At 33.2% G+C, this 24,259-nt stretch overlaps 1 protein-coding gene across 8 annotated transcripts in view; it reads left to right on the forward strand.

Annotated features, from left to right (window-relative positions):
• The window catches only part of LOC143249165 (CUGBP Elav-like family member 4), a 489,962-nt gene that overhangs the window by 397,323 nt on the left and 68,380 nt on the right, over positions 1 to 24,259 (forward strand). For all 8 annotated transcript variants that reach the window (XM_076498610.1, XM_076498609.1, XM_076498608.1 and 5 more), the window contains 2 exons: positions 15,704 to 15,832; positions 18,227 to 18,306. In XM_076498610.1, coding sequence (XP_076354725.1) covers positions 15,704 to 15,832; positions 18,227 to 18,306 — 209 coding nt within the window. The remainder of the gene's footprint in view (positions 1 to 15,703; positions 15,833 to 18,226; positions 18,307 to 24,259) is intronic.

Here is a 24,259-nt window from a genome sequence, read left to right on the forward strand (position 1 = left end):
TATTATTGAAACGATTGGGTAGTAAGACTGTATATAGTGACTTGCTTTCTAGAGTAGTTCAACTTAATGAATTAAAAGCTTTCATCACTGATGTGATGGATGATACAAAATAATTATGTAGAATCTGAACTTGTAACTGGCACACTAGAAAATGAAATATTCAAGTGCTTAAAATTAAACTCGTCAACTTTTTGTGATCTCTGATGACAAAAATTATCCAAAGGACTTAGAAGTCTAATAAGTCCAAAATTTCGTAATAGTATTACGAGGAGGTAAAAGTGCGTTCTTTGTATTTAAAGATTTATTCTTTTTTTTTCTCCCTGCACACGTTCCGCCCTGTCATTTATTCACCTTCCAAATTTCGTACAAAAATGTTGGTAATTCTCTTTTTCATTTGTTGTTTCAGATGCTATGAAGATCTATAAGTGCTCATCGCGGATGTCCATAAAGTGTCCGTGCTTCGTTTTTTGTTGTTATTTTATAAAAGCGCTGTGAAGGTTTACAAGTGCTCGTGACAGGAGTCTTAGTTTTGAATGTCAAAGTACACATGACTGTTTTTCTTCTCAAACCTTATGTAATATATTAACAAAAATTATAGAATCTAATGGTTGACATTATAATAAATATATTACCTTTCTTATCGCGAACTTTTAACGTTACAATGGAGGTATGTATAGGTCAAAGCTTTAAGCTATATCCTTCCACGGTTGCTAAAACATTGTTGCTTGTATCTGTGATCGCGTGCACGAAAGGTGTTTTAAGTGTCTTTACTGAACTGTATATAAAACACATTTTCTGTGGTTAGAATGCAGTTATTGTGTGCGAAGCATTCTACAAATAAAGGCTATGCCACGCCCTGACGCATCGATGATTACCTTCCTACGTATTAAACAATAAAAACCGATTTCTTTGTGTCACGCAGACAGAAGGAATTCGTGTACCTTTATTATAATTTCAACTAAAAATACTATGTTTAAGCTAGCCATAAGTCATCTGTACCTGAATTTTATTAGTATAGTTATTTATTCTGTAAATGGTTACAAAAGAACTACTGTTACATACGATTACAAAAAGCGTTTTTTTCTAAACTCTTCTTAATATTTCGTTACGTAGCATTTCTTAGTAAACAATTTTCATCGGAGCTGTAACTGTTTCTTCAAAACGTCATCTTCCACCATTACATCGGTAAGGTTATCTTTTTGAAATATTTCAGTTTTAATAATAATCCACCTGCTATCGTGTTTTTGTAAACAATGACTTTTTATTAAACGTATCCCTTGCGTCGTTCAGTGTGAGCAAACAGACCAATTATTTCACGGACGTATCCTAAAATTTACATTAGGAGGTGGGGGATGGGTCCAAATCAGATGGTCACATCTTCCTCGTTTCGGGGCATTTAAGAGATAATGATGCATGATGAAGCAGAATTTCAGATATACTAAAAATATTTCAATAATTTTTTTAAAAAAATCAACTCCATTTGTATAAAGAAAGATTAACTTTAAACTAGATATTAATGGATATTTGATAATGAAATGTTAACAATTCAGACCAGTATTTGAGAATATACTACAGAAAAAAAAAAAGGATTGGAAGGGTCCAGGACCAAGAACCACTAATAGATACGTTACTATTACCTCATAAAGAATCATTTAAAAAAAACACACAGAATAACTTATGTGCAAGATGTAATGTGTTAATGAGTACTACAGTTTCACAAAATTAAAGTTAGTTCTAAGTTTTCGGATACGGTACTTTTTTCCTGACTCCTTTTTATGTTATGATTAAAAACAGGAGTTAGTAATAAATTATCACTGAATATCCGTCTGTCTTTGGTAATTACTTTTTTTTTATTTTTGTGATATCTCAATTATAGTTTACCAGATTTTGCTTTATTACTTCAATATTTTGATGTCATTTACGAAAATTGTTTTAAAATACACTTTAAAAATTATTATCTAAATTCGCAATAACTACTCACTCAGAAAAATACAAAAACAGGCTATATCTGTCCTGATTTGTTTTAAGCACATATACAGTAGAGAAGCCTGCATTAACTTTAAATTCTTTTACTCAATGGATTAAGTAAATTGTCAACAACAAAATTTAAGTAAAATTTGAATTCGCGAGTTTCCACCTCGTTGAGGCCTGGCATGACCTAGCGCGTTAAGGCGTGCGCTTCGTAATCTGAGGGTCGCGGGTTCGCGCCCGAGTCGCGCCAAACATGCTCGCCCTCCCAGCCGTGGGGGCGTTATAACGTGACGGTCAATCCCACTATTCGTTGGTTAAAGATAGCCCAAGAGTTGGCGGTGGGTGGTGATGACTAGCTGCCTTCCCTCTAGTCTTACACTCCTAAATTAGGAACGGCTAGCACAGATAGCCCTCGAGTAGCTTTGTGCGAAATTCCCAAACAAACCACATCGTTGATATTCTGCACTCAAATATATCAGTATTTTAAACTACCACTGTATCCTATTAATATGCCTCGTCAATAATGAAACTTTACTAAAAGCTTTTATGTCTGGCATGGCCAGGTGGTTAAGGCACTCACCTCGTAATCCGAGGGTCGCAGGTTCGAATCTACGTCACACTAAACTTGCTCACCCTTTCAGCCGTGAAAGCGTTATAATGTGACTGTCAGTCCCACTATTTCTTGGTAAAGGAGTAGGCCAAAAATTGGCGGTAGGTGGTGATGACTAACTACGTTCCCTCTTGTCTTGTACTGCCAAATTAGAGGGCTATCTGCCCTCGTGTAGCTTTGCGCGAAAATTCAAAACAAACAAACAAAAAGCTATTATTAAAAGTAGCCTATGTTAAACTGTGTAACCATTCATAAAAAGAATTGGGCAGATACTGAAATTAGTATTTTAGCAAACCATTGTAACTACCAATCAATTCTTGATTTTTTTTTATAACTGAAAAACAAGTTGCTTGTGTTTAAAGCATGCGAAACTGTGATTCAGATTGGAAATACTGTAACCAAACACACGTTAATTCCGTTGGTTTTAACATGAAGTTTACTTAAAACGATAAAAAGTAAATTTTTCTGCTTTATCATTTTCTTTCTGGTACATTTGTTCCGCTGGTTCTGTGTATATACTTCGAAAAAATATTAAGTGTTTCTATGTCTGGCAATCGAATTCACATAAACACAAACACTTTAACGTAACGGTGAAATTTACTACTGTTTAACATGGCTCGGCATGGCCAGGTGGGTTGAGGCTTTCGACCCGTAATCTGAACGTCGCGGGTTCGAATTCCCGTCGCACCAAACATGATCGCCTTTTCAGCCGTGGGGGCGTTATAATGTGACGGTCAATCCCACTATTCGTTGGTAAAAGAGTAGTCCAAGAGTTGGCGGTGGGTGGTGATGACTAGCTGCCTTCCCTATACTATTCCACTGCTAAATTAGGGACGGCTAGCGCACATAGCAATCGTGTAGCTTTGTCCCGTTAAAATTAATGAATAGTGAATATAAAATAATCTTCGAGGACCATAAATACAAATGAAGAAGCAAGGGTTACAAGCCTTACATTTTGTGTCACCAATATATTGATTTGCGAAGTTCAGAATGCTCTTTAAAATTATCTAGAGATCGGGAAAGCTTCTAGAAACATGATTGGCAACTATATATATCCATATTATTTTTTCGACACTTGTGTATATTGTCAAAATAATAAACAGCATACAACGTTAAAATCGGTACACAATTAAAAACACTTCTAAAATATGGACTGTACGTATTTCGGCGCTTACCGCGTCATCATGAGGTAAGCGTTGAAACATGTAGTAAACAGTTTAGAAATGTATTTAATTATCTAACGATTTTAACGTTGTGTGTTATTTACTTATTATTTTAGTTGTATATTTCTTCACAAATATTGAGTTAATAAGAGCATTTATCATAGAGATTACGCTTTTTTTATTATTAAAAGTATAGCGATATTGAGGAACATAATGAATTTAGTGGAATAATGTAGCTTTAATTTAATATAAGTTTCATAACATTAAAAACATATTTTAATGACTCAATATTTGTTTAAATCACGCACTATGTATTAAAAAAACTGCTTAACAGTTCTCGAAAGCATTGTTTTCTGCTATCTCCATCTTGATTTTATTCAAGCTATTGCATACTATGGCGTGAATGCTTTAGGCAAAAGTGTGCAAGTGCATGTTCATATTTGTCAATTTTAATATATATATAAATACGTTGTGGCTTTAAATTAGATGCTTTTTTTAGTGACGTCATGAATATTTAAACTCGTGTTACGCTTTTAACTTACTAAGTATACTATATACTAGTGAGCCAGAATAATCGTCTCGATGAAAGTCAGATCCAGACGGCGCTTCAAAATGAGCAATATGTTTCTGTTTTATAATGTATTTTAAAGCTTCGAACACAAGCTTACTGAAGTAATTAAAGTTATTCAAAGACCCATACTTTTCAGTATTTGAAACTTTTCTTTGAAACCAACACTACAGAGGATCATTTCAAAACACATGGCGCAAATGAACAACACCTTTCTCAGCTTTGCGCTCATGGATTTGGTGTGTTTACCCTAAGAAGCTTAATGTTTTGGAGAAACGAAGAGAAAGATCTCACCAATTATATTTCTCGTCACGTAAATACATCTTGTGTTTTAGAAGAATATTCGTAAAACTCGTGAAATCTTCTCAGATTTTTGTTAATTATTTATGCATATGATATTTATTATTTCGTGGCAAATTTTCTTAGCCTAAATTGAATTTTGATAAATCATCGACTTTGAATAATGTAAGATAGTCAACAGAAAATATTATCAAAGTCTAAAGCAGTCAAGATCCATAAAGACAGATGCCAGCTGACGCCCCTAGAGACTAGCCCAAACCTTCTTAGTGTTATCGAGTGAATCCATTAATCAAGAAATGTCTTTTCTATTTGTCTTCATCGTCGTTTCATATGTCATAGCGCCTACAGAGGCCGCTTCATTAATCCTCGATAAATGCATCGAAATTCCAGCCCGTCTATCCGGAGCCTCTCTTTAAGACTTTCTTCCTTAATTCTTGCAGATGGTACAATCTCCCGAGGGAGTTTCGCCAAAGAAGGTTTGATGGATTGAATCAGGCAAAACACTGTCAATGCTGTTGAGTTTTTCTTTCCAAATGTCTTAGATACGTAATATGAATATATTTTGCTTTAAACCTAAAAGCACTTGATACAGAGTCTAATTCTGGTATTTTCGTCATGTCCTTAACTGGTTGCTTACGTGGTTTCTCATATTTGTATTTTTGTTATCAGACTGAAAGCACACTTTTCACACGTTATGTGATGTATCTGTTTTGTGTTGCGTAAAACAACAACTATCACATACACAATATTTAGCGAAAAACGTAATTGGTATAAAGTTTCCTTGCAAAATCTTTTAGGAAGTTTTTGGTAAAGTCTAAATTATATTTGCTTTTATGTACATGGATTAATACTAAATTTAAAAGGAAAAAAAATCTTGAAAACATTTAATATCAAAGGTAAAAGAGTAAAATATTTACACTTTATTTAATGGTGCAATAATATTTGTCTAGAGATTATTGATTAAATTTTATGAAAAAGGTATTCTAAATTCTTATCTTTGACATGTCTAATATACATTTTCATTCAACTTGAAAAAAAATATGGTTTTTATGTCTCAAACGGGATCTATAACCTTAAGTTATTATTTGCTTATTTAAAAACTTAAATTATCTAGTAGTTATAATAATACTGTACTGTCTCAATAATGCTCGTTTTAGTTCGAACTACAATCGACTTGGAATATGTTTTGGCATGACATACCAGTCTCGGATTTCTGAATTTATGACTAACTGTAACGCATGTAGAACGATTCATAAATGTTATTCTTTTATATTTTATTTTTGAAGTGAATCACAGGTTTTATATTTGTAGTCAGTGTTTCGTTAACGCCTACGTTCCTTAACACTAATCTTTAAAAGCTGTATAAACACTCTACACAGGCAGATCAAGAGATTTTAGCTGGTGAGTGAGGGGATTCCTTATTTTAAGCAAGGACTCTAACGCCCTCTGAAAAGTCCAGTAGAAAAAGTTAAGAGTTTATAATAGTTTGGCAGGTGAAAATTTAACTCTCCTTGCACAAAACTGCGTACTCGTTGAAATGCAAATGAAGCTCGAAAAATGCTGAATAAAAGTGGAATACACAGGACCACAAGTAGACATGTACTCTTATTAAATGGCCACAACTTTAGCAAAAAAATCATGATTATTAAATTTTATTGCACGTTTGAAACATATGTTTTGTTTGTGCTTTTTGGGGAGAATATACCATTTTTAGGATATCGAAAAACACAGAAAATACAAGTAAAGAAAAAACTTTCATAAAATGAGGTAAAGGTATGGATGGCTAATATCAAGCCTTCAAAAACAATAAAAACAATACATTAGAGATGATATTTGCATCATCCTTACCTAATAGCACAGGCACATATTCCGGTAGAATGTTAATATATAACGATAGGATAAATTAAACTCAATTGTGATTGTTATATATGATGTTATATAGTAATTCTCGCCTCTTTTGAAAAAAAAATGTTTCTTTACGTGTTGGTATGTTTTTAATGTCTATACATAGGAAAGTTGTATTTATAACCAAGTTCTAACTACAAAAATGTTCCAGCTGTAATATTTATTATTTATCTATTTTATTGGCTGGTAATTCTTGTTTCACCCTGTACTTATACTTTCTGTAAGAAAGATAACTTCAATGGACAATTATAACGTCATTTACGCTAGAATTATGATTTTTAAAAATTACTACTAGTTATTAAGAATACTTATAAAAACGGATACTCCGTTTGAAACTACGTCACCTCAGTGAAATTAGTCGACACCATTATTTTGGCTTTTAGGTTATAATGTAATAAAAAAGAAGTAGAAGAAAGAAGAGCTAGATATTCCCATAACTTATGACTCAGCCATTATATAGACGTTGTAATATAAGAAAACACTGTGTAGTATTGTAAGGTTGTGGTGACCTATTGAGATATTTAAATTACAAAAACGCCTGCTGATAGTGTGCACCAACAACACTAGAAAATCAATAGCGATATGTAAAAACATAGTTCCAGGTGTATTCTGGCTACTTATTTTTATTTTCATCTAGTGATGTTCAATCTATTCCTTATCATCAGTAATGTGTAAACTAATCGTGCTTACTATAATAATAATGAGATTTGACTTTACCCTTATAATGCGCTCACAGCCTCAAAGTGTGAGATGCGATTATTCCCCCCCTCTCTCTTTCTCTCTTTTTTTTTTTTTTTTGGTGTGTCTAGTAACAGGATAGATATATTGGATTCACAGGTGCAGAGTGTCCGGCACTTTAACCGACAAGACACGCTCAGTCTAAAGTAGCACCATAGATATTGATAATTTTGATATACAGTGAAACGAAACGAGCGAAAATTACACTAAAAGTTCGAAAATCGAGAAAAATACGTAGGAATTCGGGGTGGGTTGGGTTATTGGCTAGTAGTAGGGTTGAAGTTGCACCATTTCCAACAACACACCTAGATCGGTTCCAGCTCCGCTTTTCCCAGAAGTGTTTTCAAATGGAAGTTCCTTAGGGTGCACAATGTTATTTTATTATAAGTTTGATATTATCTGCGGTATTTTTAAATATACCATACGCAAACCGTTGTCTCAAATATTCGTCGTATACAGTGTTGACTGAAATGTAGCTCTGAATGAGTTTAAGGCTAGAGAGAAATAAAAATATTAGTGTCATTACAAACGCAGCTACAATTTTTAAATTTTTTTCCTATTATATGTTTCTGTTATGACGCTCCCCATTTTTATTTCCTTAATTCAGCTTCCTCAGCATTTAAAATGTTCTTTTATATAATTTTAATTGCTGTTAAAAAAATTGTATCAAATGCAACTACATGATATTCACGGTGTAGCTCGAAAGTGATTAGTAAATTTGCGTTTTTCCGAAAATTGTATACTGTACGGTGTTTCTGTAAATCAGTTATATTTCGATGTACCTTTAATCTGCTACAAATTACCGTCCAGTTTTTTCGTTGAATATTGTAAATTCGTTAACTTGTAATTAGTAAGTAAAATTTATACGGTATTTCGTCTGGTTGACCTTTTAATGGATTATCAGCGCTGTTTCAAAAACAAATTATGCATTATATTATAGCTATCTCAAAATACAGTTTACACTGAAATTACACTGCTGACCATTATATCTGACACTATGGTTACGATGATATTTGTATTGTAGTTTACAATGTTATTACAGTGCTGTTTCAAAAGTAGGTTGTACAAATGCTTGCAGTAAGTATTGTTTACGATATATCTTACATACTTAGATTAATGCAATTTTCACTGCGCGTCTTACTCTGTACTTACAGTGCTACCTCTACTTCACTCAGCGTTTACAGTGCTAGCCCTAATACAGCTTATACTTTTAAAGTATTAATTCTAGTTCGAATTATATAGTACTAGCAGAGACCAGCAAAACATTTTGTGTCAAATTAATATCTTTATTGCAACAGCATTTAATTAAATACAGGATTTCTAGAATAAAACGAATTCTAATTGTAGGCACTGAAATCTATAAATCCAGTTATCTAAAGCGTAATATTAGTTAAGCCTTTTTAAAATACGGCCTATATTCAATAAAGAGATAACATTGTAACTTGTGGACGTTCTTTGCCTTAGCTTAGTTAGGACCAAACTATACCGTAGTTTATGCTAAAAATAAATAAAGGGATAATGTCATTCTACGACCTAACATTAGACATTTTTATAAACTTTTAATACGTTGTTATACAAACTACCTACTAAGATATATTTACATTTGCTATTTGATCATATCCGCTGAAATGAAGTGTGTGCACGCATACTCATTTAGAAAGTAAGTAATTAAAAACAGATAAAACTGAGTATTGTTGTAATATATTTATAGTACTGCCTCTAATTTGGTTTATATAGTATTTATACTACTGCCCTAGTGGAGCTTATGATGTACTTACAGTTCTGCCTCAGCTGAAGCCTATTGTCTCTTCACAGTACTTCCTCCACTGGAGCCTACTATGCATTTTCAGTACTGCATGTACTGAAATTCACTACGTACGTATTTTCAGTACTTCCTCTACTGGAGTGCACTGTGTATTTTCAGTACTGTCTGTGCTGAAGACTACTGTGCATTCACAATCCTAACTCTATGGAGCCTATTGTGTATTTACTATGCTGCCTCTACTGGAACTTACTTGTATTTATAGCAGTTCAGCTACTATTGGAACCTACTATGTATTCTGCTGCAACTTGTTTTTTGTTTTTTTTTTAATTTACAGCATCGCCTTGACTGTCGAATTTTGTTTGAGAGTAATTACACTCACTAGTACTGGCATCTATTCACTTGTGTCTGCCTAAACATTTTACTCTTAAATCAAAGATGTACATTAAGAAAGGTCTAGGTTGTAAACATAAAAAATGATATAAAATAAATCACAAATTATATAAAATCGTGTATCTGACGTATGAACCGTTTAAAATGGTTATATGTTATATAGGCTAGAAGTTGCCTGGTAGTGAGCGTGCTCTAACTGGAAATCTAAGGTTTCATGATTAGCAGCTCGTTATTACAAAAACTTACTCTGTTTTGTAAGAGTAACAGTAAATTTCCAGTCGATCAGACAAGAGAAGCTCAAAAGATGTCCCTCTGGTGACCTAGTCATCTCATTTCTAAATTCAGGATAGCTAGTACCGCCCTTATATCACTTTGCACAAAATTAAACAAACAAAATAACAGTTGAAAACTAGTCTAAATAGCAACTAACCCTTTCCGGTCACCACTAACTTAAACCCCGATCCGGAGAGAGAGAAAGAAAGACTAGAGGCGGCTGTGAGCAGATTGCCGTTGTAGATTTACTCAAACGCTTTGAAACAAAACAAAAGTAGCTAAACATGAACTTAAGCCTGAACAAAATCGTCATTTTCAAGACGTGTTTGAAGTGTAGAAATAGTTTTACTCGTTGAAAGTTTTCTTCGGTTGTTTTTACTATTCTTTTCTCGATTTTATACAAACATGAAATACATTGAAGATATAAACCAGGCTGGTGTGTTTGAATTAAGAAAAAAATCCAGCGTTTATAATCTAAGAGGAATGTACTGAAATATTTCAAGTTAAAGTTTTATCGTTTATGCACACTAAAGTATGCAAGCCGGCATCTTAATTTTCCAACAGTATGCGTAACTGTCAGTATGAAATATACATGTATGATATGTTCTGAATTTTTTATTGATGTTGTAAGGTTGTTTTTTTTACTATTACTTTGGATCATTTTGATTTATGTTATGATAATATTATTTCATATTTTTCCATATGTAATATAGGGCAATAGACGCTTTAAATTTTATGCAATTCCTTTGTTTGGATATATTATTTTATATTAGTGTTCATTTACGAATTAGTAGTATATAGAAAGTAAAAAATAATATATAAATATTTTCGCAATGGTGCAGTTGTTGAATTTGAACTGTAAGATCCATCACTAACTACTTGTCTTCTCACCATGTCTTTGAAACTGGAACTGTAAAGTCACGGACTGCATGTGTTGACACCTTCTCGCTGGCATGTGAAAAATCAGATCCATCACTGTTTTCTCACCGCTTCGTTAAAGTTAGAGTTGTAAAGTTTACTTCTGTTCCAGGCTGGTACAGTGGTATATCTACGCATTTACAGCCCTAAAATCAGGGGTTCGATTCTCCTAGACTCAGCAGATAGTCCGATGTGACTGTGTTATAAAAAAGTCCATTAATAATTATATTTTCTTGCTGTATCACTAGAAATTAAATTGTAAGGCCCATCACTACCTATACTTTATCCCACTGTCACTGTAACATTAACTATAAGGTAAATTGCTAATTATATTTGTTGATTGTATCTAAGTTAAGAAATAAGCATATTATCAACCGAATTCGTTTAAATAATGTAACTTTTAATTACTAGCATATGTTTAGATCCTGAGTTTTTCCCATGAAAATGTTTAGAAGGCAGTTGCTAATTTTAGTTTTCGGAAAACGCAATTACATAATGAATTATATATACTATCTCAGCTCTTTATACATTTCAGACGTCAGCAGTAAGTTTACGGACTTACAATGCTAAAAAAAAAAAAAAAATGTAGAGGTGCTTGTAACGATGTGGGTTCTAAAAGTGAAAGATATCATAATAACAAAATGCCTGGTACAGGCTACGGTTTTAGTTTTTTATTAACTAATAGTGTATATATATGTATACTCATATGCTACACTTACTGGATAGAATGCGATTGATCTAGTAATTATTCTAGTTAAATAAAAAAAGTTTAATCCAAATTATTAGTCGTGGCTCTTCTTTATAGTACAGGTAAAACAAATCTTTACTGCACAGAGTTTCATTGCTTTATCTCAGCATAAAAAGTTCCTGTCTTCATTAATTACTGTTTGTTTGTTTTTTAATTTCGCACAAAGCTACTCGAGGGCTATCTGTGCTAGCCGTCCATAATTTAGCAGTGTAAGACTAGAGGGAAGGCAGCTAGTAATCACCACCCACCGCCAACTCTTGGGCTACTCTTTTACCAACGAATAGTGGGATTGACCGTCACATTATAACGCCCCCACGGCTGAAAGGGCGAGCATGTTTGATGCAGCGGGGATTCGAATCCTTGACCCGAAGATTACGAGTCGAGTGCTTTAACCACCTAACCATGCCGGGCCGCAAGAATTACTAATAACTAGGCAAACTATCTGACCGAATTACAATTCTATGATCTCACTTTTATTTTTTTACTAGTTTTTTTCTTGTAGACGCCAGAGATATTTTGTTTAAATACATATTCTCGATTAGAAAGAAATAATAAACTTCTGAAAGTACAACCATGATTGTTCGCGTTTTATGTATAACTGTTAAGTCAAAATAATATGAACTGATTTTAGGTGGGCCTTGCATGGCCAAGCAGCTAGGATGCTCGACTCGTAAACTGAGGGTCATAGGTTCGAATTTCTGTCACACTAAACATGCTCACTCTTTCATCCTCGGGTGGGGATGGGAGGTGCTGTATTTATTTATTAAACACCATGTGGCGAATTCTGAAACGAGGGAAAGTTAAAATTTAGGAATGGGAAATTATGCTAGTAAATATATACGTCTGTTCTTATTTTTTAATTGGCAATATTTTGGAAAAATCTGTGTTCTGGTTAGAACTTTTGCAAATATAGATATTTTGTGTGTTTACATATATATATTTGTAACTTAGTTTAATTTGTAAAAAAAAAGAAAGAAAAAGAAATCTATAGGGTTCAGTAATTGGCCCGGCATGGCCAAGCGTGTTAAGGCATTCGATTCGTAATCCGAGGGTCGCGGGTTCAAATCCCGGTCGCACCAAACGTGCTTGCCCTTTCAGCCGTGGGGGCATTATAATGTAACGGTCAATCCTACTATTCGTTGGTAAAAGAGTAGCCCAAGAGTTGGTGGTGGGTGGTGATGACTAGCTGCCTTCCCTTTAGTCTAACACTGTTAAATTAGGGAAGGCTAGCACAGATAGCCCTCAAGTAGCTTTGCGCGAAATTCAAAACAAAAAAGAATAAAAAGTGTAAGTAATCATGCTGTATCGCTGTTGTTGCTTTTAGTGTTTGTAGACAGAAAAATAAAACAACATAATGTCACACAATTTATTTACACAGTATAAAACAAATAGTAGGATATTACTGCTGTATAAGACTACAGCTACGCAGCCTTCTCAAGAAATTTTATTTCCAAAATCAAAACATGTTAGCACCTGTGATGTGTTTTGTTTCTATATTTTGCCTCCTTCATATACACACTCTGAAATTCACAATGTGGGTGAAAGCTTGCACCATGTCTTAATTCGATCATGACTGTGCTTTTTTTCAGTCCCAGACCTGGAAAACTGAACAGCATAATTTTTTTTAGCTCAAGTTTTAAAATTTGATAACAGAAGTCATTGTCTCCTGAAAAATTAAATGCTTCAAACAGAAATTTGATTTTTATTAGTACTTGCGTTCTCCCAAATGTATTAATTTTTAGCAATTACTACAAAACAATGAAACTCTTTATAAATAATTAATGTTTTAATCAAAAGTACAATAAAAGTGTAATATTTTCATTTGAAATCAACTTCACCACAAAGTATACAAGTCTTGAATTTGAACTTTTTTGTTTTTCCTTCAATAATGTCTTACTGTACTGGATAGATGTATATATATTTTATACTGTAAGATAAGTAACTGATTTAGGGTTTTTTTTCTTTTTTAGTAAAGGCGAATGAAATGCTAATACATCAGTTTTTAACATAAGTAGTAAATTTTCTAAATATTCGTTTTATCAATTGGATTGTATTTTTTAGACAAGTTTCTAAAACTTTAAGAATATAAACTGTAGAATGTCTAGATATTTGAATAAATAGAAAAGATAAATCTTTCAGGTGTTGCTGAAGTTTTTACAAGCATCAGTCTGAATTAAAAGTTAATCTAACTCTGAGTGAACCTCAGATACTATATAAAAAGAGATTTAGTTTTTATGATTCAAAGTTTTATATGTTAAATATGCATTGTGAGTGTAAGAACATCAAACCTATTTTGAAAAAACATCTTTTAAAAGTAGACTGCACACAAGATATTTCAATACCTTTTACATTTTCCTAAATATATTATAGAATTATCAATGCATATTTCAAAATAAACTTATTCAACATTAACAACTCATTTAAAATTCAAATAAGTCTTAGCTTTGTCTTACTGAATTTTTATCATTATTAAAATATTGTGTGAAAACAAATATTTGAATTAAGAGAACTAGGAATAGGAAGGTAAACTCCCATTCTTAGTCACTTGTTAACAGAATATTAATACAAAAGTGAATCATCAATCATTCACCATTAGATTCCATCAAGGAACATAGGGCCGCAATCGCTTGCAGATTCTTCAACAGGTATTTAAGTGAGTAGGTTGTTAGCCCGCTGCACCGAGCCGTCCCTAATTTAGTAGTGTAAGACTAGAGGGAAGGCAGCTAGTCATCACCACCCACCGCCAACTCTTGGGCTACTCTTTTACCAACGAATAGTGGGATTGACCGTCACATTATAACGCCCCCATGGCTGGGAGGGCGAGCATGTCTGGCGCGATGTGGGCACGAACCCGCGACCCTCGGATTACGAGTCTCACGCCATACAAGCTTGGCCATGCCGGGCCACAAAAGTGAATATTTTATGATAATTTAATTACACTGTACTATTAGAGCTGTAAAAACATTTTAATTAATAAAGTGTGTGTTTGTGTGTGTTTTTCTTTTAGCAAAGCCACAAAGGCTATCTGCTCAGCCCACCGAGGGGAATCGAACCCCTGATTTTAGCGTTGTAAATCCGGAGACAAACCGCTGTACTAGCGGGGATTAATTAATAAAAATACATTGGTATCAATAATTAAAAGGCATTACAACAAGGAGGAATAAGTAGTCATTAAAATGTTGTAAACTTTATAATTCATATGTTAATTAGTATATATTTCTTTTGAACCTGTTAGGCATAAAGTGTGATCCACATATAATCACTCCCAGTCATGAATTTTTAAATGAGTTTTTCTAAACTTTTTGTAAAATTGTTTATGAATGCATGACTTTCTGCATTGTCGGTTCAGGATCCCTATTAAAATAAAAACCATAAAAAAAATGAAACTAAATTCTAATAATTGCTGTTGGGGATTTTTGCATATTTTTCATTGGAAGTGAATAATTTCATGCAGTTTTTATTGGTCAGTTTCTTACATTTTGCAAAATTTTGGTAAAAATGAAAAATTATTCAATATAGTGCAATATGTAAACCTTACAGATAATGAAGTAAATAAAAACTAAATGGTGATTTGTGGTTAATAAAATATGTCAGTTCAAAAGAAAAACTATATGTAGTATTTGAGTCATAAGTTATTCCCAGTTATATATGGAGTGTCAGGCATAAACATGTCATTGATTGTAGAGAAGGAAAATCTTAGTTTTGCTATGTTATATGACAACAGTGTAGTAATATTTTGCAAAGGTCCTTTGACCATGTAATCATTATGCTTTACTCATGCAATATCCTTGAAATTAATTTATCAGTTATTTTCTGACCAGAGTATCCTTTATGGTAAATGAAAATAAAGCTTGTAAAAATGAATGCAATAAGAGAAGGTTAGAATAAAATAGAATGTGGGTAGAGCTTGTATATTGTAGAAGAATGCTGGAAAGTAAGCTGTTCTTCCAGTAAAAATCAGTGACTGTAATTTAGTCACAGGAAGATAAGTGTCTTGATTGTTGTATAATTTTACTTTTTCTAACCTTTTAACATTGCATCAGTTAATATAATCTTGTTGAAGATTAAGTTTAAGATTTAGAAAAATACTTATTATATTTCTGTACCTTATGTTTAAATTCTTGATTACAGAGAACAGTTTTACATCTGTTTTTTTTTAGTGTTAATTTTTACAAGTGTTAGATTATTTGGAGCAGTATGGTATGAAGATAAATATATAGGTAAAGTTTGTTTACACATCCTTTTAAAATTTAGTAAACAGAATAAATATTTGTTATTGTTGTACATAATTTAATAAAGAATATATAATTTTTAAAAACTATAAATAAAATACAAAAGAATATAATTATTTTAGAGGACCGTAAGCTGTTTGTGGGTATGCTTAGTAAACAACAAACAGAAGAAGATGTTCGTCAGTTATTTCAGCCTTATGGAACGATAGAAGAATGCACAATCTTACGTGGACCTGATGGGCAGAGTAAAGGTGAGCAACTATATATATTTTGCAAATGTTTTTATATGACTATTTCTTGTTTCATATCACTTCAAGTTTAAATTAAGACAAGTTTGCCTCTGAAAGAGAAAGGTCAATCTTTTAAAAGTGCTTGGGTTATAGGGTTTCTATTTCATTTTTATCAAGACTTCTTGGACCTACGTGTTTTTAGAACAGTGGTTTCCAACCTTTCTTATGCCCCACACCCCTAAAAAATTTTAATATGTTTTTTCACCCCTCACAGTAATTATTTATCTAAGAATAAAGGTGAAGGTGGCCAAAACAAATATTATCTCACACCCCCTAGAATGCTATCTTGCATCCCCAAGGGAGGCGAGCACCTTTGGTTAGGAACCACTGTTTTAGAACATTATGAAATTACGATAAGTGATAGATAATGCTAAGTATAAAGTTGCTTTTAGAATATCTCAAATTGTGGTGTCTTTTGAAACATCAGTAATGCCAAGAAAACAATTCAGTTTTTATTTGTAAAGTTATTACTAAAATGAATAAATTATTTTCTTTAAATTTTTGCTTATTTGTCATATTGTCAGTTGTAAAACTCTACTTGAAAAAAGTTTTACTAAATACATCTAAAAGATAGGTATAGTATGAAATGCACTATTATTGAGATATACAAGTGTACAGAACTTATGTAAAGATTTTGAGTGAATTCACTTGAGAATTGAGCAACCATTCTCTAACAATGTAATAAATTTTTCTTAAATGATATGAATACATGAAAATGCAAATATTTTGATTTACTCTCAGGCATCAGTAACTTGTTTAATTGATTAATTATTGATGCTTATGGTATTTTTACACTGTATGTATTCTTTGACTCACCTTAAAAGATTTATTTCTTTTTGAAGATTTTATGTGTATTGATTTATTAGACTCATGTGTTATTACAAGTATATTCTAGTAGTACTACCAACATTGTTTGCATCTTTCATTGTAATTATAACCATTTGTTTTATTTCTAATATTCTGTGTTTTTGCTTTTTCCTCACTTTTAAGATTTGTTGTCATTGATAGTAAATGCCGAGTTTGATCAAACCTAAGTTCAGAACTATTTTGGGCATCCAATTCAATAAAGAATTTGCTCTCTTAAAAACAAACAAAAGAATTACACTGTACTTTTTCTGTGCTTAGATATAACATTGATTAATGTTTGTAATGAATCATTTAGCTAGAAATAAGAAAAAAAAATTTAAATGAATTCAAGTACAAATTACTAAATGTGTTATTGACAAATGCTTCATTATAGATCATAACTTGTTTTTCCTTGTTGGCTTTTTTTTTTTTTTTAAATGAAATTTCTATTCATTCATTTTGACTAATAATAGACTGCATTTTTGAATTTTCATGCTCCATTGATTTCTGACAGAAAGAATCTTAATTAAATGCAGTGTATGATTGATAATGTAGATAGGGAAAATAAGAAATATATCTTTCTCAAGAAAGATACCAGTTTTGTTGGTTTTTTTCATATTTAAAATATCCCATAATTCTTAAATTTTTATTAAACCTATGTATTGACAGGTTGTTAATGCTATTTTATAGTTTCTATAAAACTATTGTGTTAGAAATTAGAAGTCAGGAAGAGTTATTTTAAAGTAATTAATTTTTTATTGTTTTTCCTCTCTTCATGACACAGCAACTGCAGTAGACTATTCTCATTATTAAGTCTGTTACACATCTCATATCTGACCCAGAATGGTTGATACAGCTTTTAAATTTGTAAACATACATGTTTCTAATGTATATTTTTAGTAGCTCCATTTATTTAAAGAAAGGATAATTTATAATGCAGAAAATCCTACTGAATATACTGCAAATGAGTACATAGTCTTAGAATATTCAATGTTGATATTGTTTATAGTTTAAGATTCTTAACTTTTATATTCATTAAAAAACATACACACAAGTTCCAGTTCTTTTCTAGTACTTAGATTATTATCAATATGTAAAAATATTTAACTTTATAATAATTTTGTTATTTTAATGTTAGCTTTTAATAATATATGTTATTAACATCGGGGGCAATCAGTTATTAAGGTACACAAGAAAGAATTATTTCTTTTCAGAAAAGTTACTGGCAGACATTCAACTAAGGTCACCAAATTTTTACCACTAGGTCTTTGAATTTAGAAATGCCTGAAATTTGAACAATTTTCATCCTATCCTAAATTTTGTTTATTAAAGTTATTAAATTCCTAGATAGTTCACCAGCTTTGCCAAAAATTTCAACATGGTTTTAGTTTCATCATTTACTTATGTAACATTAGAAGAGTATGTATAATGTTATAGTGTATGTTATACCTTAACTACTGTCTAACTACAAAAACATTTTTTAAGTTAGTGTGTTTTTTGCCCTATCAGGATGTGCATTTGTTAAATTTGGCTCTCATGTAGAAGCACAAACTGCCATCAATGCTCTTCACGGAAGCCAAACTATGCCAGTAAGTATGTTGTTGTATTCTTCTCTAGTAGCATCATCATACTCAATATTAAAATTAAGAATAGATAAAGTACTAAAACTATAAATTTTGATGTAGTTTAAATATAGTTTTATGCAGGGTTATTTTAAAGTTGAAAGTATTCTTATAGATAAAAAGCTTACAAATTTATGAAGTATAAGTATTATATACATTTCTTCACTCCTAAAGAAGCAAACCCTGTAATTTGGTGTTTGAAATAAAAATTTGTTTTGACTTTCTTAGATAATAGGCTGACAGTTTTCTCCTACAGGTTGCTGTCTTAGGATAATAAGGTTGGCACTAAATATTCTTATGAAATAGTCTGAAGACTTTTCAAGCACAAATAAATGAAACATGGTAAAAAATGATAATCAAATACAAAGATATGTTTAGTGTATGATGAACGTGTTACTAATTTTCTTTAATGCACATATAACCACGTGATCAAACAGAATAAAACAATATGCTGTGTATTAGGAAGGAATTTGTATAACCAGTAAGATAATGGATAATCATAATAAAGCCTCACTTAAAAAAGCAAAATTGGAAAATGGAATAAAACAGAAACTAGTGAAAAATTATGTTCACTAGTTTTTTTTATTTCATTTTATTTTATAATTTTCCAAATGTTTTGACAGATTTGATGCTTAAATTCCACCAGAAATTCTTAATACACATACGAGGTCTGTTCAAAAAATACGCGGACTGACGTCATAAAACAAAATGTACTTTATTTAGAAGTTACAGGTCTAGGACCCCTTCAAAATACTCTCCTCCCCAACGCATACACTTATCCAAACGGTGTTTCCACTTGTTGAAACAGTCCTGGTACGCTGCTTTTGTAATGTCCTCCAGCTCCTTCGTCGCATTTGCCTTAATCTCGGGAATCGTCTCAAATCTTCTTTCTTTCAAGGGTCTTTTGAGTTTGGGGAACAAGAAAAAATCGCAAGGAGCAAGGTCAGGTGAGGAGGGGGGGTGGAGAAGAACAGTGATCGAGTGTTTGGCCAAAAAACTCACGAGTTCTGCGTGGCACAAATTTCGCAGCAACGCGGTGCATCTTCAATTTTTCGGTCAAAATCTCGTAACAAGATCCAACTGATATCCCACACTCTTCAGCAAGCTCCCTGACAGTCAGACGTCGATTTGCCCGCACCAGGGTGTTGATTTTGTCAACGTGTGGGTCGTCAGTTGACGTGGAAGGACGTCCAGGACGCTCATCATCTTCAATGGACTGTCGACCATCCTTAAAACATTCATGCCACTTGAAACATGCCGTACGCTTCATAGCAACATCACCGTAAGCCGTGTTAAGCATAGCAAAAGTTTCAGTCGCAGATTTTCCAAGTTTAACACAAAATTTTACAGCAAATCGTTGCTCCTTCAGGTCATTCATTCTGAAATCCGCCAAACGAAAAAATCGCACTTCACTTAAAACCGCGTAGCTAATACACAAATCAAGATATCTGCAATCGGGAAATAGCGTCGTAATCAGCTGATCTGTGCCAACCTAGCGACACCAAGCGGATTCCCCTGGAACAAACTGGAACCGCGCAATTCAAACAGTCCCGTATTTTTTGAACAGCCCTCGTACAAATGTATGAATATAAAAATATACGGATCTATATATGACACTTGTTATTATTGTGGATTGTGTCTTTCTACTAGTAAATATCTTTAATGTTTTAGTCAGTCTGCTTACTCAACACATGGATCTAATAACCTAATATACTCTTCAAAAAAGAAACGCAAAAGGCAAAATATGAGACAAATTGTTAACAAGTTTATTCCGGGTAGTTCTGTATGACATGTGTGAAACTTTGCACATTTACTGCTGAACATCCAAAGTCTGCAAAGGCGAAGTTCACGCTCACTAGGTGAAGTTTAACGTCACTTAACGTCAATAACGAGTATGTGCCCCGTGAGCATCAATAACTGCTTGGCATCTCCTGCCCATGGAAGCGATGAGATGACGAATCACATCCTGTGGAATGGCTGTCCACTCAGCCTGCAAAGCTGCTGCAAGCTCAGGTAGAGTCTGTGGTTGAGGTTGTCGCCGTCGCAGACGTCGGTCCAACTCGTCCCAAAGATGTTCAATGTGGTTTAAATCTGGTGATCTGGAGGGCCATGAAAGAACGTTGATGTTGTGGTGTCTCAAGAAGACAGTGGTGAGTCGGTCTGTGTGAGGACGGGCGTTGTCATGTTGAAAAACGTCGTTGACGTTCACCATGATGGGTTGCACATGGGGCCTAAGAATCTCGTCGACGTATCGTTGAGCCGTAAGATTCCCTCGAATGTGCAAAAGGTCTGTTCTGGCATTGTAGGCGATGGCAGCCCACATCATGACGCTGCCACCACCAAATCTGTCAACATCCTATACACAGTTTGCAGCAAACGTTCACCTCGGCGACGGTAAACACGGGTCCTTCCATCCTGCCTACGAAGCATAAAACGTGATTCATCGCTGAACCAAACATGCCTCCATCGTCGATGAGGCCATACCCGATGTGCCCGAGTCCACTGCAGCCGTGCATGACGATGTTGCTGGGTGAGGATGATGCCTCTGACTGGACATCGAGGTCGGATTCCTGCATCTCGTAGACGGTTGCGTACGGTCTGATCGGAAATCCTACGCAGCCCTGGTATGGTTGAGGCAGTAGACGTCGTAGTGGTAGTCCTATCCCGAAGATGACGTAACCGGATGTTGCGATTTTGTGCGGGCGTGGTCACACGAGGTCTGCCAGATCGTGGACGGTTACGACCAATGGCGTTGTTGCGTTGTGCTTCAGTCAGTCTTGGCGTAACTGTATTGCGTGTCGGTGGCTTAACACTGAGCTATGGAAACCGAGAACCCGTCACTTTCATAGGGATTTTGCACATGCAGATCTCTCAAACAAATTTATTGGACACGCATGCGTTTTGGGGAAAAATCCGATGTTTTCCTCCGTTTTCAAAGTGCACAACTTTTATTGTCATTTTGGTTTGACAATCAGTGCCTTAACACGTGTAACATCACATACTCTGAGCTTGTAACGTTATTACATATATTTCTCTTTAAAATAACAAAAATATCCCTTTTGCGTTTCTTGTTTTGAAGAGTATATAACAAATCCCAGTTTTATGCCACTTAACAAACTGATGAAGTTTTGAAGATATATATATTATTTTTTTATTAAAAGTTGTTAACAAACAACTCATTTTTGATAGCTGCATTATCTTTTCTTTTTATTTGTTGTACCTTTCAAGAAAAACTAGCTGTTATGTCACAATTAGCATTGTATAGTTTTTGTAAAGGCTATATATATTTATAAAGTATAAATTAAATGCACGTTGATGTTACTTCTGATTTGTTACATTTAGGCAAGTTAAGTATAATGAAAACATTTATATTTAATATAAAATTTTGTAATCCATTATATGATGATAAATAATTCAGTCAAAACATAATTGATTAACAATAGTAAAGGATATTTAATTATAGTGCTGCCATCTAGGTTTAAGTATTGTTATGAAATAGTTTAACCTTTTGTTTAAATACAAAACAGTACAAATAAAATCATACATGTTTTTTTAACTATTTTCCATATTTCTTTTTGGTAGATAAATTTATTTTAATTTTCTGAAATGAAGCATATATTGAAAGTATACATTTTTATAAAGATATTAACACTGATATTTGGAATTAAGAACTCAAAATTCACTATTCATGTGTATTCATGACTTTTGCCGAGAATGTGATATAAGCTGTAATGTTTTAGCAGTAGTGGATTTCTTGTACAAAATTCTAGGACTAGATTCTAGTTTCCTAATGCTTAAAATATGTAGATCATTTTGTTTTTCTAAACCAATTATTTACTATGTATGATGTTAAGGATTTATTTTTGATGCCACGATGCAAACTTTTTTGCCGGACTAAGTGTGAACATTGGGGATAAAGTATAATGTGAGAATAAAAAAATTATGTAAATTAAGATACATTTTATAAAACAAGATACAAATGCTAAACAGCATGCTAAATGTCTATGTATTTAAGTATATTACTGTATTGAGCATTTCTGCTGTAAAAATTCTAAACTTATATTTAATGTTAAGAAAAAGAACAATAGCATTAAAGTTATTTAAATCGTACTTATATATATATTTTTTAACATGCCAAAATAAAATAAACACTTAAAAGCAGTAGCCACTGAATTATAGGTAGTACAAACGTGTGATAAGGAACAAAGATTGAGAAAATAGGAAAATGATATGGAAGAGACTTTTTTGATTTACATGTATAAATTAGCAACTTTATTGTATAACTAGCACATGTGGATGTTGATTGTATATTTAATGCATTTTTAACCCTATTATAAAGAATAATTCTAATATAGCCTTGTTGCATGGTACAAAATACATTGGAAACACCTATGTTTTAGGCTACACAATTTAAATATTGTAAGATATATGGATACTGATGTAGATTTCAATAGCATTGATATTTGTCAACTGTTTACATTTTTTTCAATAACTTTGACAGTATGGCATAACATATTTCTATCAATCTTTACTTAATATATTTTTTAACTGGTAGAGTCATTAAAAAGGAAAAAGATTATACAACAAATGTAACCAGTTCTACACATGAAAATAGATATTTTGTTTTAATCTTCTACCTTATCTGGATTTACATCTGTTCACAGACTTATCTTTTGGTGGTTGGAATGCTTACCTTGACTCCCTGGAAATTTCTAGTTTTTCCTCCAAGTCACCATTCTTGAGCTTATGGTAATTCATTGAGCTTTGCCCCATTTCCTTCCTCTCTTGCAAGAAACGGTGGTTATGGTACACTCATAACAACTCCACAGTGAAGACTTATACTATCAAGCAATAGTGTACAGTTTCAGGTCTCTCTGCTTTCAGATCCTGGATCTCCTTTTCTTGGCCATTAGTAACCACATTGTGGTCTTAGCTTGCCATATTCTTGACATCCTGAATGTGGTTGCAGATCAATTATCTTATCCCAACAAGATTCTCTCCATGGAGTGGTACCTCAATATGTAGGTATTTTGATGAGTGTATTTCTAGCTGAGGGCCCCTCACAATTTCCCTTCTTTCCCACTAACTCTGGGGATGGATATGTTCAGTCAAGATTGGAGAGGTCTTCACATCTATACTTACCTTCCTATTTGACTCCTCTCCACAGTTTTATTCCTGTTCTAAACTATTCCATGTTTAGTCCTTTGTATTGGCCACCACAATCATGATTACCACTACTCAGATCATTATGCTCCCGCTGGTACAGCAGTAAATCTATGGACTTACAATACTAAAATCAGGGGTTCAATTCCTCTTGGTGGGCTCAGCAGATAGCCTGATGTGGCTTTACTATAAGAAAACACACTCAAAACACACAGATCATTACTTGTACAACCTTGTTTTCTCTCACTTCTTTCTCAATTTTTTCTCTGTTAGTCTTGATCAGACATTGTTCATCCAGGCATCATCACATTCTGTCTTCATGCATAGCTTTTGTCAGGTCAATTGCTTTAGCTCAGGGACTGTCTCCACACATGTATTGCATCCTTTCCATTCTACTCGACCTTCATCCATGTCCATTTACCAAAGGCAATAGTCTACCTACCATCTTTGGTTTCATCAGTGTGGTTTCTGTCCTTTCCACCCTTCTGTTACTCATCTTTTTTTTAATTCTTCACCTCGTTGTTTGATAAAGGCTTGTAAACTTCAACCATGTCTAACTATTGCGTTGCCTTATCAAACACCTCCTATTTCTCCTACTTTTGTAAGATTTTGTCTTTTGATGTCATTTTTCACCATTTTCATTTCTTTTGAGTCATACTTCCCCCACATTCCTTTGTTCTACCTGTTTGGATCTCATTGTGGTCCTATATGCCCTTTGTTGTTCTCCTTTTGAACCTTTTCATAAATGTTTCATGTA

The sequence above is a fragment of the Tachypleus tridentatus genome, chromosome 4 (assembly GCF_004210375.1).
Source record: "Tachypleus tridentatus isolate NWPU-2018 chromosome 4, ASM421037v1, whole genome shotgun sequence".
NCBI lineage: Eukaryota > Metazoa > Arthropoda > Merostomata > Xiphosura > Limulidae > Tachypleus > Tachypleus tridentatus.